Genomic DNA, 18,139 nt, shown 5'->3' with positions numbered 1-18,139 from the left:
CGCATATAGATACCAACTGACATGAGATTAACGAAGCTACGGAACGAAGAGTTAAAAGGGAAAGGAGATGTTGGCACGTTGTTGGCCTAGCAGGGCAATAAAGTCAAGGTTTTCTACTCCAAGCAACAAAACGTTGTTGCTTACGATGCACTTGCAATGCACTTGCGATTAAATTATTCTAATAATGTATGCAATAACAAATGAATATAAACAGATATCTAAAAAAACGAAACGACAATTCAAACTAGAAAAATAATAATAATAATAATAAGAAGAAGAAGAAGAAGAAGAAGAAGAAAAAATAACAGAGTGGAGAATGTGAAGCCTCCTATGAATTTGACGGCGCCTCTTTTCTAGCTCTCTAGCTCTCTATTTCTCTATTTCTCTCTTTCTCTCTTTCTCTTTCGGGTCAATCAAGTTCATTGGCTTTTTTTCGGAGCATCCGTTCTTTTTCCTCTTTCGATTAAACGCGAGTCATTTGACACAAAGATTCTTACACAATTCGTGGTAGGTATTAGGTCAGCGTACATCGAGGACAATAAATTCAAACTTGACAACCTTAATCGATTTATAACTTGTTTTGGTAATCAAAAATTTTCATCGATTTCATTTGTTTCTTGCAATTAGAAAAAATAAAATCATAGTATGTATATTTATTACTTGTATGCTTATACTGGAATCGTTTAACATCTCGCAAATACGATGTTTAATCGGCGACGCCTTTCCAATCGATCTACTATTATTCCCCATAACTTCGGATGAAATAAATCTATCCCTACCATGTTCTTCTTACTCCTCGTTCAATTGTACGGTCCATTAAACTCGCATAGTATGTATTAGGAGATCTATTAAGTTACTCTACTTGCGATACAGTTATCTACGTATTGCACGTATTTACATGCATACACAAAAGTATTTGTACACTTCCACTTTCGCAAAAGTTTAATCTAAACGTGTTGTATTTCACTTGCATTATTATTATTATGTATAACACACACACACACACACGTACGCATATGCAGTATCGAGATTAATCGAATTGATTGAAACTCAAAGTGAGAAATAATTGTAAAGAAGGGGATAAAAAAAAAAATGAAATGAAACTGAAATAGATGTGATCGATGTTATTAGATAAATCGACCAATGGTTCTCCTTGTTCTTTCCAGCTACATGAATAACTCTTTTCTTGGCGTAGCAATGTTTACTGAAGAATCTTAAACAGGCGTGGCAAAAAACAGTTTGTGTAATTTTTCGCTATTTTTTTTTTCACGCACGAGTGTGTGTGTGTGTAAGGGTTAAACTACCTCCTACTGCGATCGTTAAAACCGCATGGAAGGCGGCAGCCACGAATGTAGATTTATCTGTTAATATAGTAACGGTTCAATCGTAAATGCTCCTTGCCATAAATGCTAGAGAGGGTGAATTACTCGCGAGTAATAATCCTCTCTCTCTCTCTCTCTCTCTCTCTCTTTGATTTTGATTTCATGAGCCATTTGCCTGATGCGAATCTTTTTCTCTCTTCTTTTCTTTCTTTTTCTTTCCAAGTTTAATCGAAGGAAGGAAAGAATGAAAGAGAAAGAGAGAAAGAGAAAGCCTGTTTTCTCGAGCTCATGGTTCTCTACCTGCTCGCCAACTTGATTTCCTTTCTTTGATCAGCTGTCTGTCCTCTTGTCCTTCTTATCAATTCATGCTATTAACACTAGGTATACGGACATTACACTATTTGTACGGACACCCGTTAAATTGATATAAAATAAGTAAGGGTAAAAGGTAGAAAAGATCTTGAGAGAAGACCTATTTTCTATTCTATTTTCACCTAATATACATAGCTCTTCCACGTTTACAAATTATACTAGGAACGTAGTCCGAAAATAATATCAAGAAAGAGAGAGAGAGAGTGCTACTTTCCGTGGTCAATGACCTTTCACTTTTGGATTCGACCAATGAGCGAGCTAAATTTTGTATCTTTCATTTTCTTTGTAAAACATCTTAGGTTCATCTTCCCAACTGGTATTGCATATGAATTTGTACTTGATACTAAAAGAAAAAAAGAAAGAAAAAAGAAAGAAGAAAAGGACGAAAAAAAGGAAGACAAATAGTTTCTTCTTATCGAATAATCATCGCGTTTACATTTTTTTTTTTAAGATCAATCGTTGAACACATAGGATGAAACTAATGAAATAATTCCAAGTTAGTATATTTTTAGACGTATTATTATAGATAGATATATTATTATCCTAAATGTATGATGAAATACCACCAGGTATTAACACAACAACAACAAAAATTAACTTTTTAATACATATTATTTTATTTTGTTTTGTTTTTTTCACGCGAACTACGATTGTTTTTTCTTATATTAATGACGATGTGTATCTATGTAAGAAGCGGATGGTACACATTCGTGCACATGTAAAACAAAAAAAATGTTAAAAAGTTCAGAAAGAGAAGACCGCGTGTAGCGATAAGTATTTTTCAACTAACCAAAATCTCAATGGCCACGCTTGTGACCTTCGCGATGATTGCCCCTACGCCTCCTTCTATCTCTTTCTCTTTCTTTCTACGATGTGTTTTTTTTTTCTGATCTCACAATCAGAGATATACCGAAATTTAACGCGCCATTCGGTTTCGGCCTTGAAAGACCAAGATCCACGTGCCACGTTCGGTTGTATAGTAACGAATTCACGTCTTTTATATTTTCTAACATTTCATTCTCTTTTCTTTTCACGGATCGATTATACGCACTTCCGTAAAAACACTTGTGTCATTCTTATATTCTTTTTACTGTTTTGCCACAAAATGCATATGTTAAGTATGTATTAGTAGTATTTTTTGTCCTTTTCCTTTTCCTTTTCCTTTTCCTTTTCCTTTTCCTTCTCCTTCTCCTTTTCTTCTGTTCATGAGTAAGTAATAATCCATTTAGGTTACCTATGAATCATTGATGATATTATATGTTAACATATTACATATTAACGTTTTATACGACGACAACACCTGAAAATAAAATGAGAATGAAATGTCAAAAGGTTATGTAAACGTTTATCATTATTTTATTTTTATTTTTAGGGGATCATAAACGTCCCAATAGAAATACAACAAAATGGCGTCTCGAAAGGATCGAGAAAGGACGATTTCGAGATCTCTTTGTCAGCAAGTAAGTTAATATTGAAAATATCTAAATGCTGATAAATATTTTTCTCCTGATATCAAGTTTGATATCTTGTCTGGTAAAAAATTAGTTTATCATGAACCTGCTATTGTAAATTGTCATTAAATATACACACATTTATATTTTTTCTCTATTTTGACTAATGCCAAATGAAACGAAGAAGTTCGGAATTCCGATAAAACTTTGTTTTTGTCGAGTTAAAAGCTATACAAGGCTAATACTCTCTCGAATAGCCAATAAATACTTAAACTTGTTTACCTTCTCACTTTTGCATTACGTTTACTTCGTGCTCTATTCTATGTTTAATATTGCTTCTTTTTTTTTTTTTTATCTCGATACTACGTCGCATGTTGTAAGATTAAACTGATACGTTTAAAACGTTCAACGTTCAACGTTCTTCCTATATCGATAAATAAGTACATAAAAAGTACAAGCTATATAAAATGTTAAATAAAGTGTTATCCAAAATTGAATTCAAACGGAAAAGAATTCATGAAAACTTCATTGTGAAGAAGTTATGTGTGTACACATATGTCAAATTGTATGCAAGCATATACTTATTTATCAAGAAATTAATAGATTTGATGATTTTTCCTATTTGTAAAAAGGATTGATTATAAAGAAAGAGTTATTAAAAAGAAAGCAGCTCGCACATGGTGTTATTTCTTCAGGTACCTACTACCCACTGTGTATAGAGTGGGTCTTTACATATAGCTCCTTAGCTATCCTTAGCTTTTTTATCGAGATCCTTCTCCCAAAAAAAAATTCATCTCATCAATTTGATATATTTGTCGAATACTTGTAAACCTTAGGAATCAATGTGAGAAGATAAGAAATTCTGATGAAATGCTAAAAGTTTGGTTTCGTTATATGTCGGCAACGTGACAACGTTGAATTTGCGCAGCTTGCTGTTTTAACGTTAACGACTCTCGTTACAATCTGCTGATTGACCGACTCTGTCGACCTCGTAGAGTTGCCTTTATCGTGGCTTACTTTTGCTTCAGACCATGATAAACTTCCAAAATATAAGATTATACATAAATACATATGCATTTAAAATACAAGTTAACTTTGCAAACATTCAATTTTGCGATCCCTTTTCATGATCGTTATCGAATATCATTTTAAACGAGTTCTTCCGATATTTCTTATTTATTTTTCTCTATGATAAACTAAAAAAGGCTTATAAATATAAACTGAAAGATACTTTGGGCCTATATCTCGGTTGACGCGACTCCTCCTCCTCCTCCTCCTCCTCCTCCTCCTCCTCCTTCTATCGTACATGGGAAACCGGTTCGAAATCGTTATTAGGGACATCTCGTGTCAGTGACGATGTCCTTTCAATTTTCTATTTGAACAACAAATCTGACATTATTTTTTATTACAAATATTATTTTATGATTTTTACTTTTCGTTACGTTTCGTTACGTGCTTTGGATTCATTTCGATTCAATTCAGTAGAAAAGAAAAAACGTTAAGAGATAAATAAAATGAGTATTCAATTTTCTTATCGATTGGTAACACTTAGCAAGTCTTATGTTGATGATATAATTATTCTTGCGAGATCGTAGATCGTTTCGCATCGACCTATGATGAATGACCAACAATAAATATACATACATATATATATATATATATATATACATGCATAAATATGTACTACATGCACATCGTTCGAATTCATTTACGTGCGATAGATAAATAGGTTAATGGATGAATTATTTTTCTCCATTTATACTACATTATTATGTATTACAATTAGTATAACATAACAAAGTAACAACGACAACAAATTTTTACTTATAAATCATATAGATGAATTTTTAAATATCCTCTACACCAAATTCCATAAACGTAATATTACGTAATGGTATACATAAAATAATATTCTGTCGAATTTATATATACTGGATTATACACAGTAAAGGAAAATATTTATGGTCAATATCACGAGACTATAAATGCGAATTCTGGTATAAACACGAGCACGATTGTGGATTTATCTTTACAAATAAATTAATAAGATAAAACAGATAAAAGAATAAATAATAGAAATAATACGCGTAATAGAAATAATTATTTTTACGCATATTATGTATAATAGGCCTATCATGTATGTATGTATGTTTGAAATATGACTTTGCTTGTTAAGAAGACTACTTGAGTGTAAAGGCAAATATAAAAAAGAAAAAAAAAGAAAAGAAATATTGTTAATTATATAGCTCTAATTTCCGTCATTTCCGTAAATAATCTTATGCCGTGCATTAACGCGTTTATATGTCCATATAATCTATTGCATAATATAAAATGATCAGGGGTATAAGGATGGATTCAACGACGTTGACCGCACCGACGTTGACGCATCAAGACAATTGCTTTCGGACAACGAACGAATCTATACGACGTTGTTTGTGTATCTACATCGAGACTACCAATAATAATAATAATAATAATAATACAACGACGACGACGACGAGAAAAAGGAGGAATGTATATGGATGTAGAATAAAAATCTCTCTTGGTGTGTTGTTATTCACACGGTGGTAACAGCACGAGTAGTACAAACTAAATATACATGTATATAGAGAAGTGTATATGTAATAATCCAAGACGTAGGTGGTGGGGTGTTGCGTGTTTTTCTTCGTTTCCAACACTCCATGTCCACGTTCCTCCTCCTGTATACAAAGTTGAACTATTCGTTTGACTCTTTTGCCTTACCTTTTCCTTTCCCACCTAAACGCGTTTACTTACATACATATTTATAAACGAGTATATTGTATACAAACAGTCTCAGGTTGATCGAAAGATACTACCTTGCTTTTTATCTCTTTTCTTTTTCCTAATATCATCGACAAATTTAATCTCTAAGTCAATAATTTCAACCTACTCTTATTTATTTTACAAAATGAAATCCCTCAAAATATTCATTACGTATGATTAGTAATTAAAATAGGAACTATAGAAGAACCTTTAAGTCGTCCTATATAACACTTTCCTTCCTCTTTCTCCCCTAACTCTTTTCGCTTACTATTCATTCGTTTACGTGTGCATATCCATATCTCTTTCTCTCCCCTCTTTTCGTACCTCGCGTGATCACCTTACACGCACGCGCACGCGCACAAACACACACACACACACACACATTCTTTCTCTGTTTTTATATCCGTTCTATCTCTCTCATTTTTGCGTCGCACGAGATGTTATACGTGGCGTACGGCCAGAATGCGCGCGCATCCATTCTCAACGTGTACGCACGACTCACTACGCGTGTTTTTCGTTCACGAAACTTCCTACACACACACACACACACACACACACACACGTACACACACAGAACCAATAATATTTTTTAGCGAGGACATGCTACAATAAAAACATACTGTTTATCCTTTATTTACTTTTACAACATTTTTAGACAATAGATTTATATTTATTTTTTTTATGTATATCTATAAGTATCTATAATTTGCCTATGTATTTGCTTACGTAGTTGCTTGCTATATATATTATAGAAGTATAATATATTTATACTTGATATAAAAATATAAAGAGAGAGAGAGAGAGAGAGAGAGAGAGAGAAAGAAAAAAAAATGATATGAACAGAATTTTGAGTAAATTTTCCGTGAGTCGCCACGCTGGAATCGTTCAGCTCAATCGTGGCTGGTAGCACGTAGGCCGAACAGCGTATATAAACGATGGTCGGATACATGTGTGGGTTTCGAATGTTCGAGAAGGTCAGTGGTTATCAACCGTTGGCGCGTTCATGATCCAGATGTATATCATTCACATAAGATGCCAAGAGTAAGGAAGAAATGTTTGTTATCGATGTTCGTTGATATATATATATATCATACGAAAAACAATGAAAGTATTAAATAGATATATTATCGACAGAGAAAAGAGAGTAAGAGAGTACGAATGATCGTAGGTGATCGTGCAAAAATAAAGGAGAAAAGGTTTGCCATTTATCATTTCAGGGATGAGTCACACGGATAAGAGATGACAACGATCGAGTAGGAGTGAAAGAATTGAGGAAAACACGTGGTGGTAGCAACGGAGAGAGTCTCTTGCATCATGTTCATATAATATTGTATTATGGTTTAATACGGCGCTAAGAAGATAAGGAATAGGGAGGAGAAGAAGCAGTTAGCAAGGCAGGAAGAAAGGAAGGCAGGAGCAGGGGCAGGAGCAGGGGCAGGGGCAGGGGCGGGCAGCCGACGACTGAGAGCCACGTTGCCTATGTAATTACGTGTTCGGATTGGTAGTAGTGTAGCAGTGTATAGTGGGATAAGTATTCGGAGCGGGCGTCGACGAGGTCTCCTGATTCGCCTTTTCTAGTGGTGGGAGTGGATGGTCGGCCAGAATAGTGGTGACGGGGGTGTGGGGTGAAACGCGAGGGGTGTTAGTAAGCGCTGCGGCCATCTTGTCGAACCCAGTCGGAAACCAACTGCCGAGCAGTGAGGGACGGTGAATGAGAAGACCAGATGTGTTAGCCGAAGGATTTTTAATGCGCTTCCGAGCCCTATTACCGCTACGTGCGAGAGGCTGTGCGATAGCGACGACGGAGCGACTATCATCGCGGGATTTTCACGTTCGGAAAGCCCCGTTACATCCGATTAAAAACCTTCTGAGGATTGGTCAAGGGGTGTAGCAGCAGCAGCAGCGGCAGCAGCAGCGGCAGCAGCAGCAGCAGCAGCAGCAGCAGAAAATAGAGCGTTTCGGTTTTGAACAAGTTTTCGGCGAAAAAGGGTTATACTTTGTAAGGTAACACCTTCTCGTCGTCAACAACGAAAAACTAAAGAGAGGAAGGGAGAGAGAGAGAGAGAGAGAGAGAGAAAGAAAAAGAGAGAGAAGCTTAGCTTGCTTAATCGTTGATCATTTGATTTAGAGAAGAGACAAAAGAGAAGTCAAAGTCTGTGATAGTATTTATTCAAAGGATTTCGAATATACATTTATCAACAGCGACAGCGACAGCAACAGCGACAGCGACAGCAACAGCGACAGCGACAGCATAAAATCCATCGGTCGACGGTATATAAATTGCGCGCGCGTCGAATCCAAGCGAAGGATTTAGTAGATAGGCTTTATATATTTATTTATATCTGTGATATCTACACTGATATACAACTCGATCTGTTAACTCTGACGACGTATCCTTCTTTGATGAAGACAAGTGGGAAAGGATATCATAGATATCGTAAGACGTCGCGCGTTAACACGCACGAAGAAAAAGAAGAAGAAGAAGAAGAGATTTTCACACGATATTTCATTTAGGGGATCGTCGTAGGGAGGAAAAAGAGAGATTATATCAGTATCTTAGCAGATAGGCGTTTTTGTATATACGACTGACTCTTTTTTACGATTATTAATATTGGTGCGAAATCGCCAAAAGAGAGAAAGAGAAGCAGAAAGAAGTAGAAGTAGTAGAAATAGTAGAAGAAAAAAAAGAAGAGGAAGCAGAGGAAGAAAAGGAGGAGACAAAAGTGAGAAATCGAGTTTTGCTTGCGCTGTGATCGAAAGTACACGTACGTGAGCGAAAATGGTGGAGAGAATTGTCGAAGAACGCAGAAGCAGCTTTCAAGGGAATCGACAAGGTAAGAATACCAAAATCAATTTATATGAATTTCTTCTGAAGAAGCACTATCACCAATGTGTATGTACATTTAGTTTAAATCTCATACAAAAACCATTTTTTTTTTCACTCACCAAACTGTTGCAAATTGTTATTATTTGATAAATGACGTTTTCATTTTTTTTATTTACCATAAAGTATCAAATTTAAAGATACAAATTTCTGTTGGTATCGACATTATTATTTGTTGTTTCTTTCTTATATTCATGATAGATCTTCCTCGAATGATGTAATGATCGATTCATCGAATTATACTAACATATTTACCATCTACGACGAATTGCATCATATCGAAAAAACGTGCAGAACAATTATTGATATTGAATTTCGATGAAAATAATCAAGAGAAAGAGAGAGGGGGAGAGAGGGGGAGAGAGAGAGAATACCGGCAAAAAGTAAGAATCGAGGACGTGTGTTAGCACTCAAGGAACTTTCTCGATGCCGGTACCGGTTATAAACTGCTGCAGTAGTTGTGTTGTTGTTGTTCAGTCTCTTGCTTCGCATATACCACTTATCCTTCGAATTTTCTTCAAACTAGCTCTGATTAATTACCATTGATAAATTATTAAATAACTTCAATAATATCAATTAAACCATTCATTTGTTCAAATTCTAATACCATATTGATTAATATTTAACTTAAATTTCAAATAAATAATGAAACTTAATAACATTAGCAAGTAAAAGCAAATTTGGATACCCATTTGAATAGAAATGAATATCGTCCTGCCTGTATAATATTTAGCTATGTAGAATATTTAAAGGATTCATTCAGAAATCGTTCTCTCTCTCTCTCTCTCTCTCTCTCTCTCTCTCTCTCTCGTCTCATCGTATATTTTTGCCATTATGTGATAGAGAAATTATTTTCGAGTAACGAAGTGGGTTAGTCGGTATGTTCGAATTCAACGACGCAAATCCTGAAGGGCGTCGGTAGGGCAAACCCAAACAAAGAAGAAAGGGAGAAAGGACCCTCGCGCATGTTCCGCTTTCGCTCTCCCTCCTATTCCTCCCCTTTTACTCCTGTTAAAGAGAAACAACCATTTGGAAGGACGCGAAGGGTTGCTTTTGCGTTTCGTTTCAACGACAAATGAAATAACTCCGATTGATCTATTTTCTATTTCTGTTTCTTTTTTCTAATTCAATATTTATAACTCGCTTATTTTATTTTGACAAATATATACGATGACATAGTGCGAACATTTTTCTACTCACACAAGAATAGAGACTGGGAAAGAGATTGCGAGACTAATAAAATTGTCATTATGATCCTATTTCTACTAGAAAGTTGGCAAGACGTAATAGAGAGCTTTAACATGAATTTTATTTTCTCGTGCAAGAATAATACATTTTAAAGGATATTTTTTAGGAATTTGTCGGCAAAACTTAATTTGTAGTTCAAAACTACAAGTAGTTTAAAGATTTACCCAAGAAATATTGTATTTTGGAAAATTTTCAATCAAACTTTTCGATAACAATAAGCATATTTTATAAGGATTCCGAACAATGAATGAATCTCGTGTTCTCGTTATTATTATGACTATATTATTATTACTATCATCACATGTAAGATTTTCAAAGGATAACACGAGTGTGAGTCACGGTTATTCGATCGTGGAATATAATTTTAAAGCGAACAAAGGAAACCATCAGAGAGAGAGAGAGAGAGAACGAATTTGATAAAATCGATGTGTTGTTTCGTTTAAACAAAATAATTTAAAAGTAGGACTTTTTATTTCAAAAAGCATAACTGTTGGTTTTTATTTGGATTATTGATTTAAATGTCGGTCGAGTGAACCACCGACAGAGTAGTAATGGTAGAACCAACCCAAAACTTCCCTTCCACTTAAATAACTTTGATATTATTCGTCGAACGTGTATAGTGATCGCTCTACTCGATTACGTAATTCCCTTTCATGTGGAGGGGATAAGGGTGGACGTTAGGGCGATTTAAAGGCAAGAAAGACGAGCGCGCGAGCTCGCCCGTTATCCTGCGCGTCAGTGATACTCAACTTGTAATCATTTTTTCTTTCCTTTTATTTATATATAACAACGTAGTAAAGGATGACTCCTCCATTCGATATAAAAGTGATCAAGCGTATCTCATTATTTTGTAGGATGGTAATAATTAGATATTTCTATAAAGCGACAGAATGCTAACACAGTGTAAGGTACACCATCTCTCTTTCTCTCTCTCTCTCTCTCTCTCTGAACCGAATAAGAGAGAAAGAGTGATGGCAGGCAGCGTTCCTTTCTGTGCCAGTCATTGAACTTTGGCTCCACTCCGGTCATTGTACGACGACTATGACGACGACTATGACGACGACTATGACGGCGATTATGACGATGATTACGGCAACGCTCTCAAAAATACATTTTCTATCAATTAAATGTTAAAAATATGTTACGTGCAAGTTTCTTTTCTCTTTTTATGAACTTCATCGATTTCCTTGAGTCTCGTTAATAGTAGTCATGTCTGCTTATTAAAGGCTCTCAACTTTGCATATCTTCGTAGCTCTTTTCCAGATACCTGCACAAAATTAATAGGATTATGGTATTTATTTATTTATCTATTTATTCGTTTATGTATAACTTTATTATGATTTGCTTTTAATTTGATTTGTTTTTAATTTACAAATGTAGAACATAATTCGATAGTAATAAATTGCTTCGATCTAACTTTAGTTTCAAATAGATCTGCAAGAGTCACGATTCTTTAGGAATATGTCCTTAATTATGAAATGAGAACTCAAAAGAGATAAGTTTCTTTTTTATTATTTTTACATAGGAACAGAACGATCGAGTTTCGAACCGACATAAATTCAGCAGCAGCAGCAGCAGCAGATATTTTGCTGAACAACGAATTCTATTTCTCTCTCGAAAACGTCCGCTTTTCGGGTAAAGGGAGATGGTCGGGTAGAGGGTCGGGTAGAGGGTCGAGTAGAGCGAGCAAAACATTCGGGAAGTTTCAAAAAGGATAGGGGATAACAAGGTGGGGGAAATTATTTACATTTTCATTCTCCCCTCGCGTTACTTGTAGCAACTACTGGCGTGTAACTGCTATTGGAAATTGTAGCATCCCTCGTTCTGACTGACAAAACTTTTGATGGGTCCCTGTAACCGACCTTTCCTCCCCTTCCTTTTCTTTTTCTTTTTTCTTCTTTTTTTTTTTCTTTCTTTCTTTTAGCAATCAACCTTTCTCTTTACTTTAGTTTCTTTCATGAGCGAGTACTAGTTTTATTATTTTTTTCCTCGATCTTTTCTACGTTTCTTTTGCAAAGAAGATATAAGTTTAGGCCTAGAAAGAATAATCTCGTGACGAAGGGAAGAATTGCTGAGAGCGAGAGCGATAAGGAAATGTGAATTCTCAAGTATCATCACGTGCACGACTAATAAGTAAGTTCGCTCGATAGAGATAAACTTGGATATTAGTACTTCAACTTGGATATTATCGTCGCAGTAAATAAACGCGATATTAACGTTTTCTTCTAAATAGATCTTTCTTAGGATGATCTCATACTTGGATCTTCACACTAGATGGCATAAATCGATCCTTTCGATCCTTTCGATCCTTTCAAATCTCTACCACACTTACATTTTTGCAAATTGCTTTCTGCTTTTTGCAAAATAACAAATTAATTAAAATTTAAATGACCATCCTTTTTTATATTTTGTTTGTTTTTTATTATTGTTTTAGGTGATGGAACTTGCAGAGACGTTGCTACGACGGGAGAATCAATGAGTGCTGTGCAAGCTCGTCAGGAAGAGGCAAGACGCAAAAGACGCAGGAAGAAACGTTCTGGATCCTCATTAGTTTCTACTTGTTTTCAAGGTATTCAAATTGTTTTCAAGGCAATCCAAAATCCAACAATATAGAAAAAAAAAAAAAAATACTAAATTTTATTATATACACAACGTTCCATTCTATGACCTCCTTTCTTCACAAAATCGAAATGTTCGAGAAACTTACACAAGCTTCTAATTTGATAATCGATCGGTTACATAACTATATATGCTAATCGATCTACACACATAAGTATATATTTATTATACATGTACACTTAGGTCACTGTTCTCTGTTTGTAAATAATTGAAAAAAAAAAAAAAAAGAAGACATGTAAAATTACAAATATAGTTAGAAATCGGAAAATAATAAATAAATATATTTATAATATAATCAAATAAATTAGAAACATTACACTTGGTAACTATTGATTAGATTAGATGGACAATTAATTGCACAAGTACTTTTTTTGTTAACTCTTACATTGTATTTCTAACATGCAATAATTATTATCTATCGTTGAGTTGTCCAGAAAATTTGTGCCGATTTAAGGATGGAACTGAAAACAAAATTGTTTCTATTTTAGGATAAAATATTTTCGACCCATCCACGTATTATTTTCTCCAAACAAATCCGAATAACTTTCTAATCAAATTATATTTCGCTGTAAGACGAAGAAGTTTTCTACAAGAGGGAACGAATGAACGAACGAACGAACGAACGAACGAACGAACGAAAGAACACTGACCGAGTTTGCCACCTTGCTAAGCTAGGTCATATTGCGTCATCTCCGATCGATTTGCGATCCCATAAGCTAAAACTTTCCATCGCGTGGAGAGGAGAAGCACTCAAAACAACCCTTTAGGTCACTCACAAGTATCCATATAGAAATCATTGTGAAAAGAAACATATATAAATAGCATTTATACGCGTTTAATGCATTTGTTCATATTTTTGAATAGTTTTCGATCGTTATCGATGCATCATATCCATTCTCATATGTGTATATGTATGTCTCTTGTTATTATTCGTTTTATTTCTCCCTCCATTAAAGGAGGAGGGGAGGAAGGATTAAAAGTATGTTGTAACTGGTTTTGACGATCTACGTAGAACGTGAAAGCACATTATCGGCTTCTGGTTGCTAGGTGCCTACGGTGTTGCCGGATGCTCTCGTGTAATCTGCCGTGTTGTACCAAGAGGAGTGTCGGGCCGGCTGCCTTTTCAAAGTAAGAGAGAGAGAGAGAGAGAGAGAGAGAAATACGACAACGGCGTACTTGTCGTAGTTGTCACGGGGAAAAGGGTTGTGATGAGAGGGAGGGTGGGAGGGAGGATTGGAAGGTGGCAAAAGAGATGAGGGGAGAAAGCGGCTTTGTCGGATTTAGTTAGAGAACGTTGGTGGGGATGAACGATGAGGAGTTACGGGAAGCAGAATGGTGGTAGGCCGATAGCTCGTTAGAGAAGGAAGGAGACGAATGCTATATACCGCGTATACGATGATCGTGCAACGTTGCCATGATGATACGTTGTTTGCGAACCAACCCCTTTTGACCTTGACATTGGCTTCTTATACGCAGGACATACATCGATTCATCATATCGTACTATACATCGACTCTTCTCTTCGCGTAAACCACCACCATCACCACCACCATCACCACCACCATCACCACCACCACCACAATCATGTTTTCTCAAACTCTAATAAATCGATGTTAAATAATTAATCCTATTTAATACGATTCACTTTACGAGGTAAATCCGCGAGGGTGTAACGCAGCTGCAATGCAATACTTTGCTTCCACTTGTTTAGATCGATTTCAATGGTTTATGATGTTTAGGTTTTGATGATAGGATTGACGCATCACACGTGCGGTGAATTGGTTAATTGGTAGAAAGAAAGAATGAAAGAAAGAAAGAAAGAAAGAGTATAGATCGGAGTTGGAATGATAATCTCTTGGGTAATGTTCGGTAGGTAGATAAATAAGGAAGGAGAAATTGTTCGATTGAGTGTATTCTTGTGTTGTAGTCTTGTGTGTATTCCATTTACTCTTCATATTTATTAATTGATTTGATTAATAATTTGAAAGTATTTGATCGTGTTTCAGATCTGTACAGGTTGACAGGAGAAGTTCTTGGAGAAGGAGCCTATGCATCGGTACAATCGTGTACGTCCTTGTACACAGATTTGGAATATGCCGTAAAGATCATCGATAAGATTCCTGGACATGCGCGTGCTAGAGTTTTCAAGGAAGTCGAGACATTCCACCATTGCCAGGGGCATCCTAATATTATACAGTTGATCGAGTTTTTCGAAGACGAAGAAAAGTTCTATCTTGTTTTTGAAAAAATCAATGGTGGTCAACTATTGAATAGGATTCAAGAGAGGGTGCATTTCAGCGAGAGAGAAGCAAGTTACATCGTCAGAGAGATTGCTAGTGCATTAGATTTCCTTCACAGCAAGGGTAAGATTTTGATATTTGTATGAACAATGAATGTTTCCACATCAAATCAAAACAAATCAATCGCTTTGTTTATCTATACAAATATATAATTATATTTTGTTTTGTGCTTATTCAGGAATTGCGCATAGGGATCTAAAACCTGAAAACATTTTATGCGTATATCCGGACAAATTAATACCGATTAAAGTATGCGATTTTGACTTGGGTTCTGGTATAAAGTTCAACAACTCGCTCTCCAGTCCCGTAGCAACGCCACAATTATTGACGCCCGTTGGAAGCGCAGAATTTATGGCTCCCGAAGTAGTCGAGGCTTTTATCGGCGAAAACAATTCTTACGACAAACGTTGCGACTTATGGAGTCTTGGGGTGATAATGTATATTTTATTATGTGGCTATCCACCATTCTATGGTAACTGTAATACAGATTGTGGCTGGCAGAGAGGAGAAAATTGTCAAGCTTGTCAGGAGTTATTATTTACCAGTATTCAAGAAGGAAGGTATGAATTTCCTGACAAAGAATGGAGACATATATCCGAGGACGCCAAGGATTTAATTAGAAGCTTGCTAGTAAAGGAGGCTTACCGAAGGCTCGGTGCAAAAGATATTCTTAAACATCCCTGGATTGATCCTGGGCCATTATCGGTTGATAATAGCGAACAATCTCTTATCACGCCTCATATCATTAGGTAACGTAGTATTATACTCTCAGTAATCATTATCTGTCAACACTGCTGAATTAATGAATCACGTTATAGCAGAAGAATTGAGTGCATTATTTTCTTTTTAACACGTTTTCTATTTGACATTGCATTTTTGGACATTGCAAATAACGACGAATCATTTTTCTGCTTCATATATATATATATATATATATATATATATGAAATGAATGCAACGTTCATATGCAACGTAGAACTTAAGTTAAGTTAAATTAATTAATAATAAATTAGTTTAAACACTTACAATTATCTAATTACAGAAGAAATAATTCTGCTCGAGAGCTCTCAGCATTCGCTGAGTCGGCAATGGCTGTGAATCGCGTGGTACTTCAACACTTTTCCATTAACTTGGAAGAATTGACGGAGAACAGGGAACCAAGACTGTCTACGTCATCAACGGATGATGACAATCATCCTTACGGTCACATGTCCGATTCCAACAGTGAATTATCGGAGAACAGCAGCAACAAACACGCAACACATTCTTCCAGCGAATTCGACAATAGTTCGCGTCAAAAATCTGGTTCAATTAATTCCAGCATCGATTTAAATGAATCTAAAATAATCGGTAAAGATCGAATAATAGGTAAAGATTCGTTTCAAATTTTTGGTCTTTCACCTCCTAGCGAGAGTAAGTTAATGCAACGTCGTATCAAAGCACGTTCAAGTTTGATCGAATGTCAGAATAACAATCCTGTTATCGCGTCTCCAAGTGGCTGAAATTTCATGATTTTAATAAGAAGAGTAAGAAAGAAAGAAAGAAAGAAAGAAAGAAAGAAAGAAAGAAAGAAAGAAAGAAAGAGAAAGAAAGAAAGAGAGAAAGAAAGAAAGAAAGAAAGAAAGAAAGAAAGAAAGAATACCGATCTCCTTCTTAGAGTATAATTCGTCTTTGCTACTACTTTCCCTTTCTGGAATTGCAAAGGTGTAATATACTTTTAACAAACGGCTTAAAAAGAGTTACGATTTATTAGTGTATATATAAGTAATTCCTTCATTCGGTTTAGAATGAAATTGGCTTGTATAAACAAACAACAAAACAACAAAAACAAAATATGATTAAAAAGAACAAAACAAAATGAAAAAAAGATTATATATATATTAATTAATATTAATAATAATTATATACAATGCTATACAAAATGATGATGACGGCGATCTAAAGGAAAGAATCTACGATTAATACAAATATTTCATATTATAGTTTTTTCTTTGTATTTTGAGCGAATACGAAACACGACAATTCAGTTTATTGTTGCCCTTGTTTCTTCTTTATTACATTGTGATTTATATTTTCATTTTTTTTTTTGCCCCTCTTAATAAGAATATTTTTTGTTTAATTCAAGCTGTTAACACGTCTCTCTCTCTCTCTCTCTCCTTGCGATAACTGTATCTTCATGAAGGCGGTATAGTAGTATCTTATTTTATGTAAGAGACAAATATTATTATATAAGATAATATTATAATTATCTAATATTAAAAATATTATTATTATATAAGATAATAGTCTTTTTACAAAAAATAAGATTTCTACGTTGGATACATTCCAACTCGTGTATTTTGCTGTGTTACAATTCACCGTTACTCATGCAATCATCCAAGTTGTAAAGTTTTGTAAAATATTATGTTCCAAATCATCGATCTTTATTAAAAAAAATAAATAAATAAGAAATTAATAATCATATTACGAGTTGGAAGGTTTATCTCTACGTGCTGTATATGATGCATGCTTGTATATAACATCAAAGGAGAAAAACGAAAAGAAAAAGAAACAAATATAACACGCCATCACTTGTAGCATACAACAATGAACAAAATCATATACATATTTAACAAGAAAAGATTTTACACATGTTTTTTTCCTTATTTCAATTCGTTATTCTCCTTTAAAAGAAACTACTCTAATGTGAATCATCAACGATAAACAACAAAGATTATTTGGATTTGTGATGATGTGATCGATTAAATAACAGTTTCTTCTTGTGGTATCGTATAAAATTTCTTATCGGATCTGTAAGACAATGTCTTCTGGCCTTTTTTTACTAATCATTATAATAATAATGATAATACGTAAGAATGCATATGTTCTTCATGTATTTGTATAGGAATTTGTATATGATACAAAGAAAAAAACATGCCTGCGAGAAACTAACCTTAAAACTTTTATTATTATTATGATTATTATTATTATTACTACTATTATCATTATCATTATTATCATCATCATCATCATCATCATAATCATCGACAAAATGAAAACGAGACATCGTATTCTTTAATACTTCGAATTATATAAAATCCGAATTTTTTTAGTTCTTTATTTTTTGATCGAATTTGTCGATAATAAAATAAAATAAAATAAAATAAAATAAAAGAAAAA

At 34.6% G+C, this 18,139-nt stretch overlaps 1 protein-coding gene and 1 long non-coding RNA gene across 4 annotated transcripts in view; one reads left to right on the top strand and one right to left on the bottom strand.

Moving 5' to 3' along the window:
- The window catches only part of LOC107068508 (MAP kinase-interacting serine/threonine-protein kinase 1), a 25,515-nt gene extending 7,376 nt beyond the window's left edge, over positions 1-18,139 (top strand). For 2 of the 3 annotated variants that reach the window (XM_089173190.1, XM_089173186.1), the window contains exons 2-6: positions 3,067-3,154; positions 12,496-12,630; positions 14,687-15,043; positions 15,159-15,729; positions 16,023-18,139. In XM_089173190.1, the coding sequence (XP_089029316.1) occupies positions 3,067-3,154; positions 12,496-12,630; positions 14,687-15,043; positions 15,159-15,729; positions 16,023-16,482 (1,611 nt within the window). In that variant the 3' untranslated portion in view covers positions 16,483-18,139. Of the gene's footprint in view, positions 1-3,066; positions 3,155-7,584; positions 8,764-12,495; positions 12,631-14,686; positions 15,044-15,158; positions 15,730-16,022 lie in introns of those variants that run through there. The other variant, XM_015324964.2, reaches the window with a different exon arrangement.
- LOC107068510 (uncharacterized) lies at positions 10,818-12,489 on the bottom strand. The gene is made up of 2 exons (XR_001476015.2): positions 11,809-12,489; positions 10,818-11,328 (listed from the first exon to the last, which is right to left on the bottom strand). It is a non-coding gene; the product is annotated as an uncharacterized LOC107068510 (long non-coding RNA).

The sequence above is a fragment of the Polistes dominula genome, unplaced genomic scaffold (assembly GCF_049000335.1).
Source record: "Polistes dominula isolate Pdom_NZ unplaced genomic scaffold, Pdom_raw_medaka contig_28, whole genome shotgun sequence".
Taxonomy (NCBI): domain Eukaryota; kingdom Metazoa; phylum Arthropoda; class Insecta; order Hymenoptera; family Vespidae; genus Polistes; species Polistes dominula.
The sequence above is the reverse complement of the archived record's forward strand: the minus strand, read 5'-3'. Positions and strand labels throughout refer to the sequence as shown.